Here is a 13,650-nt window from a genome sequence, read left to right as displayed (position 1 = left end):
AACCCCTTGCGACGGGTTCCCCGATGGCGGGATGGGCGAGCCACCCACAATGCTGTCGACATCAGTGGGACCGATAGTGGAGCAGATGGCCGAGTGATATTATTGCCAGACCATTAATCCAGAAACTCAGCTAATGTTCTGGGGACCTGGGTTCGAATCCCGCCACGGCAGATGACAGAATTTGAATTCAATAAAAAAAATCTGGAATTAAGAATCTACCGACGACCATGAAGCCCATTGTCGATTGTCGGAGAAACCTGGTTCGCTTATGGCCTTTAGGGAAGGAAATCTGCCGTCCTTACCTGGTCTGGCCTACATGTGACTCCAGAGCCACAGCAATGTGGTTGACCGTCAGCAGCCCTCCAAGGGTAACTAGGGATGGGCAATAAATGCTGGGCCCAGCCAGCGACGCCCAGGTCCCAGGAATGAATAAATAAAAAAGATCCCATTGGCAGCCAGTGGTGAGCCGCCTCTGCTGTGGGGAAAACATGGGGGTGGGGTGAAAACCCTCTCCCTATGTGTTTGAGTCTCTGGTGTGGGACTTGAAGTTAACAGCACAGGAGCCAGCCATTTCCTGGAACAAAGGTAAAATCTGAGGCAGCACTACACACCGCTCATGTTTCTCTCTGGAGCGAGCCATGTACTGCCCTGGAAACTAAACGCCGATCGGAACCTCATGGCTCATGTGACTTGTAATGGAGAGGAAAATAGAGCATTTTTATGCAAGGAAATGCGTTTTCTTTTTGCTCTGTTCAGATCACAAAGTACTGCTTTTGTCTCCGTTTGAGTGGGAGCCGAAGACCGGGTGAGCTCAATCACTCTGTTTGAGAGAAGGGGCCACCTGAACCCCATGTCTTAGGACGGTGGGGTGGGAAGCATGAAGCTCTTGAAGACTGCATGCATGTCGCAACTGTTAGGAGTCACCTGGCACTCTGCCACCTGGTGGTGAGGAGGACTTGCATCCTCTCAAATTCTATTAACAAAGTCTCAGTCCCAGGGTCTCTCAGCACCTCGCTAGTTGCTCCCCTGCACTGCCTCCTTCGCAAGCTGGGATGGTCTGGGGGTCATGAATGTAGCATCAGTGCCCATCCTCCTCATCCTCCTCCTCCTCCTCTCTCCCGCCCCCTCGACTTGTCTTCTCATGATTGACAGGAGGTGTACAACAATAACTTGCATATATATGGCACCTTTACAACGTAATGAAACATTCCAAAGTGCTTCACATGAGTGTTATCAAATGAAACGTGCTTCTTTGGCATGATGCTGCTGGATTTTTTATTCTTTCACAGAAGTTCTTTCTCAATCAACTGGGGGAGCATTGGTGTGGGATCTAATAGCTCATCTCTCGGAAGGGACAGCAACTTTAGACAAAGAGTCATATTCAGAGAGTTTCACAGCTCAGAAAGAGGCCCTTCAGCCCATCGTGTTTGCACCAACCATCAACCACCTATCTACTCCAATCCAATTTTCCAGCATTTGATCCAGCGACATGGATAGGTGGCATGGTGGCACAGTGGTTAGCACTGCTGCCTCAGAGTGGAGTTCGCACGTTCTCCCCGTGTCTGCATGGGTTTCCTCCGGATGCTCCGGTTTCCGCCCACAGTCCAAAGATGTGCGGGTTAGGTTGTTTGGCCATGCTAAATTGCCCCTTAGTGCCAGGAGGACTAGCTAGGGTAGGTGCATAAGGTTATGGGGATGGGGCTGGTTGGGATTGTGGTCAGTGCAGACTTGATGGGCCGAATGGCCTCCTTCTGCACTGTAGGATTCTAACTCATGTCTCAGAAGGGACAGTAACTTTAGTCAAAGATTTATAGTCAGAGAGCTTTACAGCACAGAAAGAACCCATTGGGTTCAATTCCAGCCCTGGATGACTGTCTGTGTGGAGTTTGCACGTTCTTCCCATGTCTACGTGGGTTTCCTCTCAATCTCGAAAGATGTGCAGGGTTAAGGTGGAGTGACCATGCTAAATTGCCCCTTAGTGTCCAAAGACGTGTAGGTTAGATGGAATAGTCATGGTTAATGCATGGAGTTATGGGGATAGGGCAGAGGGGAGGGGAGGGCCTGGGTGAGATGCTTTTTCGGAGAGTTGGGGCAGACTCGATGGGTTGAATAGCCTCCTTCTGCACTGTAGGGATTCTATGGTCTGTAGCCTTTTAGGTTTCTGCCCCTTGTTTGTTATGCAGCTTTTAAGCAGCACGGGTTTGAATGTTTGGTGATGGTTGGATTAGACAGAGATGTCTCCTGTAATCCAGTGAGCCATCGATGGCAAATTTGAGGTGGGAGAATATTTTGCGGGTGTGGCTCACCATCTCTGCGGCTTCAGGGTAGAAAAATGGCACGAGGTCGGCCTGCAGTTTCCCAACAGGCACCTCCCTCTGGCTGGGAATCTGTGCTGGGAGCACGCACTCACTCCTCAAGTTTACCACACGGGTGTTAAGAGCTTGAGTAAGACTCAGGAATGCCTGTGACTGCTGGAGCCGCACCCCTTTAGGGAAGTCGATGGGTATCGGACGAGGGGGGAGAAAATTGATTGGGAGTTTGCAATGAACAATGTTTGGGCTTTTCCCGCTGCACACTCGACAATCGAGGGACGTGGACCAAGGACAGGCAAAAGGGATTGGTTCAATTGGTGTCATGTTTGGCACAACATTGTGGGCCGAAGGGCCTGGTCCTGTGCTGTACTGTTCTCTGTAACCCTCGGCTTTCCATATTCAATTGTGAAATGGTGAGTTTAGCACCCTGACCCATATCACTCCCACTGTAATCCTCCGTGCCTTCTGATTCTCACCTTCCTTGGACAATTAAAAATTTTAAAAAGGAGCAGACAACTTATCAATCCTTTCTCCAGCCGCTCCTCCTGACTGGGCAGTATTTAATGGAGGCACTGGGGGGGGGGGGGGGGGGGGGGTCTTGAGAGCTGCCTCCCCCCGCCATCTCTTTTAAGCACAGCTCACCGTGCTAAGTGTCGCTCAGGCACTAAGGTGGCCAGTGATGGGGCCTATCCTGGGATCAAGGACGTGTGGGGGGGGGTGGGGGGGCTGTGGGTGTGAGGGGTGGGGGGGCTGTGGGTGAGGGGGCTGTGGGTGCGGTTGTGGGTGGGGTGGCTGTGGGTGGGGGTGGGGTGGGGGGGCTTTGGGGGGGTGGGGGGCTGTGGGTGGGGGTGGGGTGGGGGATGGGGGGGGATGTCGGGGGGGGGGGGGGGAGACACCCCCCTGCTGAGAGCTGCCGGCCACTCAGAGGTTGGCAGCGGTGCTGAATGGCTTTGCCCAGCACAGATCCCAAACCAGAGGGAGTGCCTATTGGGCGACCCGTACGCAGTCACTGGAAGCAACTGGTCAGGGCACCCACTTAAGTGCCAGGATTGTCAACAGACGTCCGGTCACAGGTGGGTGAAGATGGGAGGCGGGGGCTGCGGGTTGGGAGGGTGGGGGAGGGGGGTGGGTGGTTGGCAGGAAGGGCAAGAGGGTGGCTCTCAGCTGCGCACCCCCTCACCCACCCCGCCTGCTGCTGGATTAATTGCCCATTTCAAGGCCTCAATCAGAGAGACAGAGCAGAGAGACCTTCCCATCACGAACTAAATTGGGGTGGAGGGGGGAAGACAGTAGGGTCTCCCCTGCCACCCTCCTACTTGTTTAACTGCCCCCCACCCCCCACACTGCCCTGTTGTGGGGGAAAGGGCATTACATTCTGGCCACTGTGTGCCCTGCCCCATCTAGTGGCCCCATTGAGAACTGACAAAACTCATCCTCTCGGTGACCGACTTGGTCAAAGCCTTTAAGATCCTGAGAGGTCTTCACAGGGCAAATGTGGAGCTTCCTCTTGTGGGAGAGTCCAGAACTACAGGTCAGTTGAGTTATAGAGTCAAACTCATTAACTTAAATCTGCATCCTCTGCTTACCCACGGGACTCGCAGGATATTGGACCTAGAGACCGGGTTACCTTTGCCTCTGAGAGAATTGCTTGCTTTCTCACAGAGAAAGAGGCGGGGAGACAACGTAGCAGTGAATGCTGGTCCTGGCTACTCATAACTGCAGTCAGACAGGCCAAGAAATGGCATCAAAAGGAAAGTGTTGCAGGCACATGAGCTCGCAAACATCTGTTAAATAAAAATATTGTCTTAATTGTCCAGCGATGGCCTTGAGCTTGTGGTAGGTAAATATTTCCCCACGAGGGCTGGTTAGATTAGACGGCTGGTGTGTGTGCGGCTCAGAATAACAGCAGCAGCGTGGGTTTGATTCACATTCTGGCTGAGGTGGACTTGGGATCTGCCACCTCGTTCTGGCCTGAGGGGGGAAGGCAGTGTCAAACCATCACTGACATAGGGCGGCAGGATGGCACAGTGGTTAGCACTGCTGTCTCACAGCACCAGGGACCCGGGTTCGAATCCAGCCTCGGGTGACTGTGTGGAGAGTTTGCACATTCTCCCCGTGTCTGCACGGTTTTCCTCCGGGTGCTCCGGTTTCCTCCCGCACTCCAGTGATGTGCAGGTTAGGTGGACTGGCCATGCTAACTAATCCTTAGTGTCAGGCAGGGGACATATGTGGCGTTACGAGAATCGGGCCTGGGTGGGATTGTTGTCGGTGCAGGCTTGATGGGCCGAACGGCCTCCTTCCGTACAGTGTGGTTTCTATGAGTATGGGGCAGCACGGTGGCACAGTGGTTAGCAGTGCTGCCCTCACAGCTCCAGGGAGCTGGGTTCGATTCCCGGCTTGGGTCACTATCTGTGTGGAGTTTGCACGTTCTCCCCGTGTGGAGAGAGTACAGAGGAGGTTTACCAGGATGTTGCCTGGTATGGAGGGGCTTAGTTATGAGGAGAGATTGGGTAAACTGGGGTTGTTCTCCCTGGAAAGGCGGAGGATGAGGGGAGACTTAATAGAGGTGTATAAAATTATGAAAGGCATAGATAGGGTGAATGGTGGGAAGCTTTTCCCCAGGTCGGTGGTGACGTTCACGAGGGGCCATAGGTTCAAGGTGAAGGGGGGGAGGTTTAACACAGATATCAGAAGGACATATTTTACACAGAGGGTGGTGGGGGCCTGGAATGCGCTGCCGGGCAAGGTGGTGGAGGCGGACACACTGGGAACGTTTAAGACTTATCTAGATAGCCATATGAACGGAGTGGGAATGGAGGGATACAAAAGAATGGTCTAGCTTGGACCAGGGAGCGGCACGCGTTTGGAGGGCCGAAGGGCCTGTTCCTGTGCTGTATTGTTCTTTGTTCTTTGTCTGCAGGGTTTCCTCCGGGTGCTCCAGTTTCCTCCCACACTCCAGTGATGTGCAGGTTAGGTGCATTCGCCGTGCTTAATAACCCTTAGTATCAGGCAGGGGATATATGTGGCGTTACGGGGATAGGGCCTGGGTGGGATTGTTGTCGGTGCAGGCTTGATGGGCCGAACGGCCTCCTTCTGTACAGTATGGTTTCTATGATTATGGGGCAGCACGGTGGCACATTGGTTAGCAGTGCTGCCTCACAGCTCCAGGGAGCTGGGTTCGATTCCCGGCTTGGGTCACTGTCTGTGTGGAGTTCGCACGTTCTCCCCGTGTCTGCGTGGGTTTCCTCCGAGTGCTCTGGTTTCCTCCCACAGTGCAAAGATGTGCAGGTTAGGTGGAGTGGCCATGCTAAAATTGCCCCTTAGTGTCCCGGGATGAGTAGGCTAGTGGGGTTAGCGAGGTAAATATGTGGGGTTACGGGGATAGGGTCTGGGTGGGATTGTAATCAGTGCAGGCTCGATGGGCCGAATGGCCTCCTTCTGCACTGTAGATCCTGAGGGGTCTTCGCAGGGCAAACGTGGAGCTTCCTCTTGATCCTACTCTATGAATCTACTGTGTGATCAGCGGACAAGGCTACCCTTGGGCAGATCACACATGAGATGACAGATGTGTGTGTGCTTGTCAACAACCCTCCAGTTCCCTTATTCATTAGTGTTTCTAGTGAGGGGAAAATTAGGGTCAGATGAGCAGTGTAGAAAGACCACATGCTTTTCCGCTTTGCAATCAAACATTAACGCATAAAACTGCAGCTGTCATTTTTCTAAAGTTGTCCTTTTGATCCAGATGCGTCGGAGGACATGACTTCAAACTCCAGTCTGGCGCCATCCCCCTGCCCCTCAGACATTCCCAGCACGTTCAGGCCGTGCCAGAGCAAAACTAAACAGATGATCCAGCTGGCACTGATTGACGAGGGGCTACGAGTGGCACAGCAGCACGCCTCACCTAGTACCGAGGAGGGGGAGAGGATCAGCCCCAGAATCAAACAGGAAGCCTTTTCCGGTAAATAAAGTTTTGATACGCCACAGAGATCCGCTGCTGACTGCATGTCTGTGTGCTTTGCTCGCTCCGAGGTGTGATGTGCTGTAATGCGGGGCCAGAAGTGTTGGGCGACTTCTCATCTGTTTTGTATATCACAGTTATCTCTCTCTCTCTCTTCTCCTCCTCCTCATCCTATTCCCGAGGGTGCTGGGCTCTGCGGGGACATGGGTTCCGGTCGCCAGCTGCCTCCCAGTATCTCGCTCCAGCAGATGAGAATCCAGCAGGAAGTGTTGGTTCTTCCGGCCAAGCCCACTCCTGTTTCCCTCCCATTATTTATCCCAGTAAGAAGTCTCACCACACCCCAGGTTAAAGTCCAACAGGTTCATTTGGAATCACGAGCTTTCGGAGCAGCGCTCCCTGGAGCAGCGCTCCGAAAGCTCGTGATTCCAAATGAACCTGTTGGACTTTAACCTGGGGTGTGGTGAGACTTCTTACTGTGCTCAACACAGTCCAACGCCGGCATCTCCACCTCATTATTTATTCCTGTGCTGATTCCAGCAGGAATCACTGGATTCACCGAGGATTCTGGCTGCACCCCTCCCTCCAGCACCCGATCGACCTGCCACCCTGATACAATCAGTGACCCTTTGCCACCACTCCCCAGCACCCTACCCCAACATGATCGAATCTGGAACCAAATGAAATCGAAGACTGTCTCTATACCAGACAGTGCCTTTTACCTAAACAGGGGAGACAACCCCCCCCCACCATCCCTCCAGGAAAATGAGTTAATCGTCTTGTGATGGGTGAGTCGTCTCCAGGCCGGGCGTGTGTGTTGTAATAGGTGGCACCCGGTGATGGGTAAAGTCCTGATCTGTTGGCCCAGCATTACAGGGGAGCTGAGATGGATCATTGAATATATTCAAGGCTGGGTTCCGACAGATTTCTGAGAGATACGGGAGTCAACAATCATCGGGGGCGGGAGGAGGGCAGATGGCAAAGTAGAGATGAGACCGCAGCCGGATCAGCCATGATCCTATTGAATGGCGGAGCAGGCTCGGAGGGCCGAAAGGCCAGCTCTTAATTCCTATGTGACCAAATCATCTTCAGGGAAAATGGGAATGAAGGCCCATCCTGTGCAGAGGGATAGGAGGAATAATGTTGACCGGTACAATACAACAACATTGCAAATCTCAACCAGAGGTCCTAAAGTGTTCTTTTTAACACTAAACTTTCAACTGTGATGATCACAAGTTTGAGTCTAAATGCTATCTGTGACTTCAGTTTCCTTTGCTACTTTTGGGTTAGTTTGATTAAACCGATAATGGAGAAATCCTGTGTACATCTCAAAAAGCCAGCGGTCAGACCTGTTGATAATGTTCTTACAGCTTGGTGTCAAGACGCTCTCCGGCCAACCTAGTTAGATGACAGTGAGAGGAGAGTGACTGCCCTTGATATCACGGCCGAACTTGACCAAGTGTAATATCAAGCAGCCCCAGCAGAACTGGGAGTCAATGGGAAACAGCGGGGGAAACTCTCCGCTGGCTGGAGTCGTACCTAGCACAAAGGAAGGTGATTGCGGTTGTTGGCGGCCAATCATCTCAGTTCCAGGACACCATTACAGGAGTTCTTCACGGGATTGTCTTAGGTCCGACCATCTTCAGCTGCTTCATCACTGACCTTCCTTCCATCTTAAGGCCAGAAGTGGGGATGTTCGCAGATGACTGCATAATGTTCAGCACCATTTAGAATTCCACAGATACTGAAGCATCCCGTGTCCAAATGCAGCAAGACCTGGATAATATACAGCCTTGGGTTGACAAGTGGCAAGTAACATTTGTGCTACATCAGTACCAGGCAATGACCATCTACAACAAGAGAGAATCTCACCATTGCCCTTTGACATATAGGCAGGCACGATGACACAATGGTTAGCACTGCTGCCTCACAGCGCCAAGGATCTAGATTCCATTGACATTCAATGGCATTACCATGAATGAATCCCTCATCAACATCCTGGGGGTTGCCATTGACTGGAAACTCAACTGGATTAGCCATATAAATACTGCGGCTACAAGAGCAGGTCAGAGACTAGGAATCCTGTGGAGAGTAACTCGCTTCCTGACTCCCCAAAGCCTGCCCACAATCTACAAGGGACAAGTCAGGTGTGTGATTGAATACAACAGTCCAAGAAAGCAGCTCACCACCACCTTCTCAAGGGCAATAACAGAATGGGCAATGAATGCTGGCCTGGCCACCCAGTCCACATCCAGTGAATGAATAAAAAAATGATCTGTGCCTTTGGCAAGGGCAGAATTGGGGATTGGGGGGAGTGGGGGCGGCGGGAGGGTGGTTAAATACCCATTTCTATTCAGCCTCCTACGTTCCTGCATTCTTGCATCTCAGTGACCTCCTTCCCTGAGAATGTTGCACCTAATGACCATTTCCACCTACGCTGGGCAATACCAGCTTCTCTACAAGTCATGTCTGGATGCTGTGGAAAGTTACTGTTGACCAGTAGTTTTCTACATTGGATTGGGAAATCTGCCCCGGTCAGCTGTGACTGGGATCAGGAGTTTTGTTGGTGTGAATCAGGACTCCGGTGAGCTTCCTCATCCTGCAAAATTATCACTTTATCCCTTTCACTGAGAAGCCTAGTCGATGGATTGATGGGGAAATACTGGGATTTGAAGGGCTTTAGCTAATGAGGATGAGAAACTGACTCCCTCCTTTGATACTAACCAACAACTAAAGTTTGTTCTAAATGATCCTGTGTGGGTGTAAAATACAAACTCGTCCCCTCTAACAAAACCAAACCAAAACATTTTCTCAGTCAGTTAAAATCACTATTTTACGGAGGTAAGTTCCAAACACTGGACACTCATTGAAACCTTTCCCCTGTCCAAGCAATCCCCACCCTCAACACTGTTGGCCCCATCTCACTGATCTTCCTTCATCTCAATGGCAGTAAATCTTTTAACCGAGTAAATGTTGGCGTTGCTGTATCAACGTGAGGGCACAGTGGTTAACGTTGCTGCCTCACAATGCCAGGGGCCCGGGTTCAATTCCGGCCTTGGGTAACTGTGTGGAGTCTGCACGTTCTCCCTTTGTCTGCGTGGGTTTCCTCCGGGTGCTCTGGTTTCCTCCCACAGTCCAAAAATGTGTGGGTTAGGTGGATTGGACACGTGGGGGTTACAGGGATAGGGTAGGGGGAGAGGGCCGGGTTAAGATGCCCTTCAGAGAGATGGTGCAGGCGCAATGGGCCGAATGGCCTCCTGCACTGTTGGGATTCTATGATTCTAGGATCTCCATTAAGCAGACCTTCAAGGGGAGACAGTGGTGTAGAGGGAATGTCGTTGGACTGGTAATTCTGAGACTAATGCTCTGGGGATTTAGTTTTAAAAATCTGAAATATAAGGCTAGGCTCAGTAATAGCGATCATGAAACTATCATCGATTGTTGTTTGAAAACAAAACCTATCTGGTTCACTGATGTCTTTCAGAGAAGGAAGTGTGCTATCCCTACCTGGTCTCGCCTACAGCAATGTGATTGACGGCAAGGTGGCACAGTGATTAATACTGCTGCCTCACAGCGCCAGGGACCCGGGTTCGATTCCCGGCTTGGGTCACTGTCTGTGTTGAGTAGAGTAGAGTTCCTCCTAGTCCAAAGATGTGCGGGTGAGGTGGATTGGCCATGCTAAATTGCCCGTTTAGTGTCAGGGAGTCTAACTAGGGTAAATGCATAAGGTTATGGGGATAGGGCCTGGGTGGGATTGTGGTCGGTGCAGACTCGATGGGCCGAATGGCCTCCTTCTGCACTGTAGGATTCTAATACTCTTAACTGCCCTCTGCAATGGCCAGGCAAGCCACCCCATTCAAGGGCAATTAGGGATGGGCAATAAATGCTGGTCTAGCCAGTGATGTCCACATCCTGTAAAAGAATAAAGGGTAAAAAAAGACAGCCTTGACGTGAATCTGTCAGTAGCAGACATGACCCTTTGGCCGAGGTCGCAAATTCAAGCCCCGTTTAACTAAAAGCTGCACAATGGCTTTAAGTGTGTATTTTTTTTCGAACCTATTGTCAATTTGTAAATCCCTGTTGTTTCCCCTTTCCTCTGAAAATTTCATTGTCGCAGGGGATGGGAATTTATTGGGGAATAAATAAGAGAATTAAAACTAAAAGTCAGACAGGAGGGTAAGTATGGTGGCACAGTGATTAGCACTGCTGCCTGACAGCTCCGGCGACCTGGGTTCGATTCCCGGGCTTGGGTCACTGTCTGTGCGGAGTCTGCACGTTCTCCCCGTGTCTACATGGGTTTTCCTCCGGATGCTCCGGTTTCCTCCCACAGTCTGAAAGACGTGCTGGTTAGGTGCATTGGCCGTGCTAAATTTTCCCTCAGTGTTCCCGGACAAGCGCCAGAGTGTGGCGACTAGGGGATTTTTCACAGTAACTCATTGCAGTGTTAATGTAAACCGACATGTGACACTAATAAATAAACTCTACAAGTAGGAACAAAATCAATCGCCTTGGGAAATTTGCAAGTTTTGCACAGTGTGTGAACTATTTCTGGAGGAGAAACAGATAAGAGGGACATTTCAGCACCTCCTGTTTTTGTTTCAGCTTTGCAACAGTCTCAGTTTATTAACTGATTACACTCTGACGTGGAACCGCTTGCATTCAGAATGGTGCAGGAAGGAACAATGCTTTAACCCTGAGCACAGAGTACTTGCTTTCGTAGTTGGGAATCAGGACTCCAGTTCACCTGGTTTTTGCATTTCTAAAGCTCCTGGTTTTATTTCGGAAGTCGGTCCCTATGGGATAGAAGCTGTCCTCCCCCAACGCCACCCGCAAACGCTTTCTTTATATTTTTAAATACGTCGGCTCATTACATTCCTACTCGTTGTATTGTCATAATTGTCATACTCCCATTCTGATATGGCATTTGCAAAACCTACAATGTTACAACAACAATTTGCACTTCCATAGCAACCTGAACACAGTGAAAAATTGCAGGGTGCTTTTGCAAGGTGTGGGGGAGGAGGCGAGGGGTGGTGGGGGTGGCAGTGGCCAAAGGCATTAATGAAAGTTTTGTGAAGCCTTTTGGAGAGGGCAGAGATGTTGAAATGTGGAAAGGTTCAGGAAGCAGATTCCACAGTGCAAGGACAAAAGTCTCTGGGCGGGATTTTCCGGACTGTCCCGCTGGCGGCATCTCCGGGCGACACGGTGGCACAGTGGTTAGCACTGCTGCCTCACAGCGCCAGGGACCCGGGTTCGATTCCCGGCTTGAGTCACTGTCTGTGTGGAGTTCGCACGTTCTCCCCGTGTCTGCGTGGGTTTCCTCCAGGTGCTCCGGTTTCCTCCCACAGTCCAAAGATATGCGGGTTAGGTTGATTGGCCATGCTGAGTTGCCCCTTAGTGTCAGGGGGATTAGCGGGGCAAATATGTGGGGTTAAGGGGGTAGAGCCTGGGTAGGATTGTGATCGGTACAGACTCAGTGGGCCGAATGGCCTCCTTCTGCACTGTAGGGATTCTATGATTTCCCCGGTGGCGGATGGGCAAGCCATACAAGAAGGGCGTACACATCGGTGAGACTGGGCAACCCCGCCAGCAGCCAATGGGGAGCTACCTCCGCTGCTGGAAAACATGGCGTGGGGTGGCTGGAAAATCTCACCCTCTGTCACCAATATAATCATGGGCGGCACGGTAGCACAGTGGTTAGCACTGCTGCTTCACAGCTCCAGGGTCCCGGGTTCGATTCCCAGCTCGGGTCACTGTCTGTGTGGAGTTTGCACATTCTCCTCGTGTCTGCGTGGGTTTCCTCCGGGTGCTCCGGTTTCCTCCCACAGTCCAAAGATGTGCGGGTTAGGTTGATTGGCCAGGTTAAAAAAAAAATTGCCCCTTAGAGTCCTGGGATGCGTAAGTTAGAGGGATTAGCGGGTAAAATATGTGGGGATAGGGCCTGGGTGGGATTGTGGTCGGTGCAGACTCGATGGGCCGAATGGCCTCCCTCTGCACTGTAGGGTTTCTATGATTTCTATGATAAGCAACATACCAGAGGCTAGTGCTGCAGTGTGAAGTGAGGAATAAGACTGTGGTTATAAACGTAGACTGATAATTTACAGCACATCATTAATGCAGGCAGGGAGGGAATGTTGGCCGGGGAGATTGAGGGATGTGAATATTCTGAGATTTTGCTTTTGTGGGTGGGAGAATCTTTATGCCAGGATTTGTGAGTCTATGATATGGAAGGTTTTACGCGGCCAGTGGGAGAAATGCACGTCACGATCCAAATAAACTTCTCCTTTTTACAGCAAGAACAGAAAAATACTGGAAAATCTCAGCAGGTCTTACAGCACCTGTGGAGAGAGAATAGAGCCAACGTTTCGAGTCTGGATGACCCTTCGTCAGAGCTCGAAGCGTCTGAGCTCAAAACCTCAGAGCTTTGACGAAGGGTCGTCCAGACTCGAAAGTTTGGGCTCCATTCTCTCTCCACAGATTCTGTCAGACCTGCTGAGATTCCCCGGCATTTTTCTGTGTTTGTTTTAGATTCCAGCATCCGCAGTGTTTTGCCTTCTCCTTCTATATCCCTTATGATATTTCTTGCTCTCTTGTTGCAGAGGATGAAGAGAATTACAAGGAGGATTCTGATGTTACAAACCGCAACTCATGAACTTCCACTTAGTGACTAGACATTTTTAAAAGCGTAATGGATTAGGTTCCTTTTTTAATTCATTCAGGTACAAAAGTATTTATTCGTTTTTTTTCTAATTAATAAAACATGACTTTTTTTTACTTGTGTAACTTTGATGAATTACTTTTTGGAGTATTTCAGTTGTTTCTGTATATACTGACGTTTGCTAAACCAGCAACTGGACAGTTAGTGGGCCGTTACTTTTTTTTTTACTTCACAGATTCAGGAATTAGAATATTGTTTTTGCTTTATGTTTTTTTTTAGTTTTTGTCACTGTAAGTGAATGTCATTCTGTGATTGTCTGGTTCCAGACAGCAATAACACAATAAATATTTACAGCTTTGTGAAACTTGCCGTTTAAAGTGCGTCTTGTTATCATTCTCCGTACTCTTTTCTTGGTGCCACCCTCTCCGACCTTATCCGTCGAGCTGGTGGGCACTCGTGCATTTTCTGACCGAGTTTTGGCCTTTCCCTTCCTGCAGCAATAGCTCAAAGGTCATGTGCGCCAGTTCGTCCAGGTCACAGTATCACGTGTGTGAACCTTGGCAATTACGGACATCTCCAATCCAGTCTGCATCCCAAACAGATGTACTTTTGGACAGCATATAGAGGTGGCACGGTGGCACAGTGGGTGGCACGGTGGCACAGTGGTTAGCACTGCTGCCTCACAGCACTAGGACCCGGGTTCAATTCCTGGCTTGGGTCACTCT

General features: G+C 50.6%; 1 protein-coding gene across 4 annotated transcripts in view; it reads left to right on the top strand.

Annotated features, from left to right (window-relative positions):
- Positions 1 to 13,302, top strand: part of LOC144500716 (NGFI-A-binding protein 1-like) — a 76,858-nt gene extending 63,556 nt beyond the window's left edge. For all 4 annotated transcript variants that reach the window (XM_078224067.1, XM_078224064.1, XM_078224065.1 and 1 more), the window contains exons 7-8: positions 6,055 to 6,270; positions 12,867 to 13,302. In XM_078224067.1, coding sequence (XP_078080193.1) covers positions 6,055 to 6,270; positions 12,867 to 12,919 — 269 coding nt within the window. In that variant the 3' untranslated portion in view covers positions 12,920 to 13,302. The remainder of the gene's footprint in view (positions 1 to 6,054; positions 6,271 to 12,866) is intronic.
- The last annotated feature ends 348 nt before the right edge of the window (positions 13,303 to 13,650 follow it).

This window comes from Mustelus asterias, chromosome 11 (assembly GCF_964213995.1).
Source record: "Mustelus asterias chromosome 11, sMusAst1.hap1.1, whole genome shotgun sequence".
NCBI classification, from domain to species: domain Eukaryota; kingdom Metazoa; phylum Chordata; class Chondrichthyes; order Carcharhiniformes; family Triakidae; genus Mustelus; species Mustelus asterias.
The sequence above is the reverse complement of the archived record's forward strand: the minus strand, read 5'-3'. Positions and strand labels throughout refer to the sequence as shown.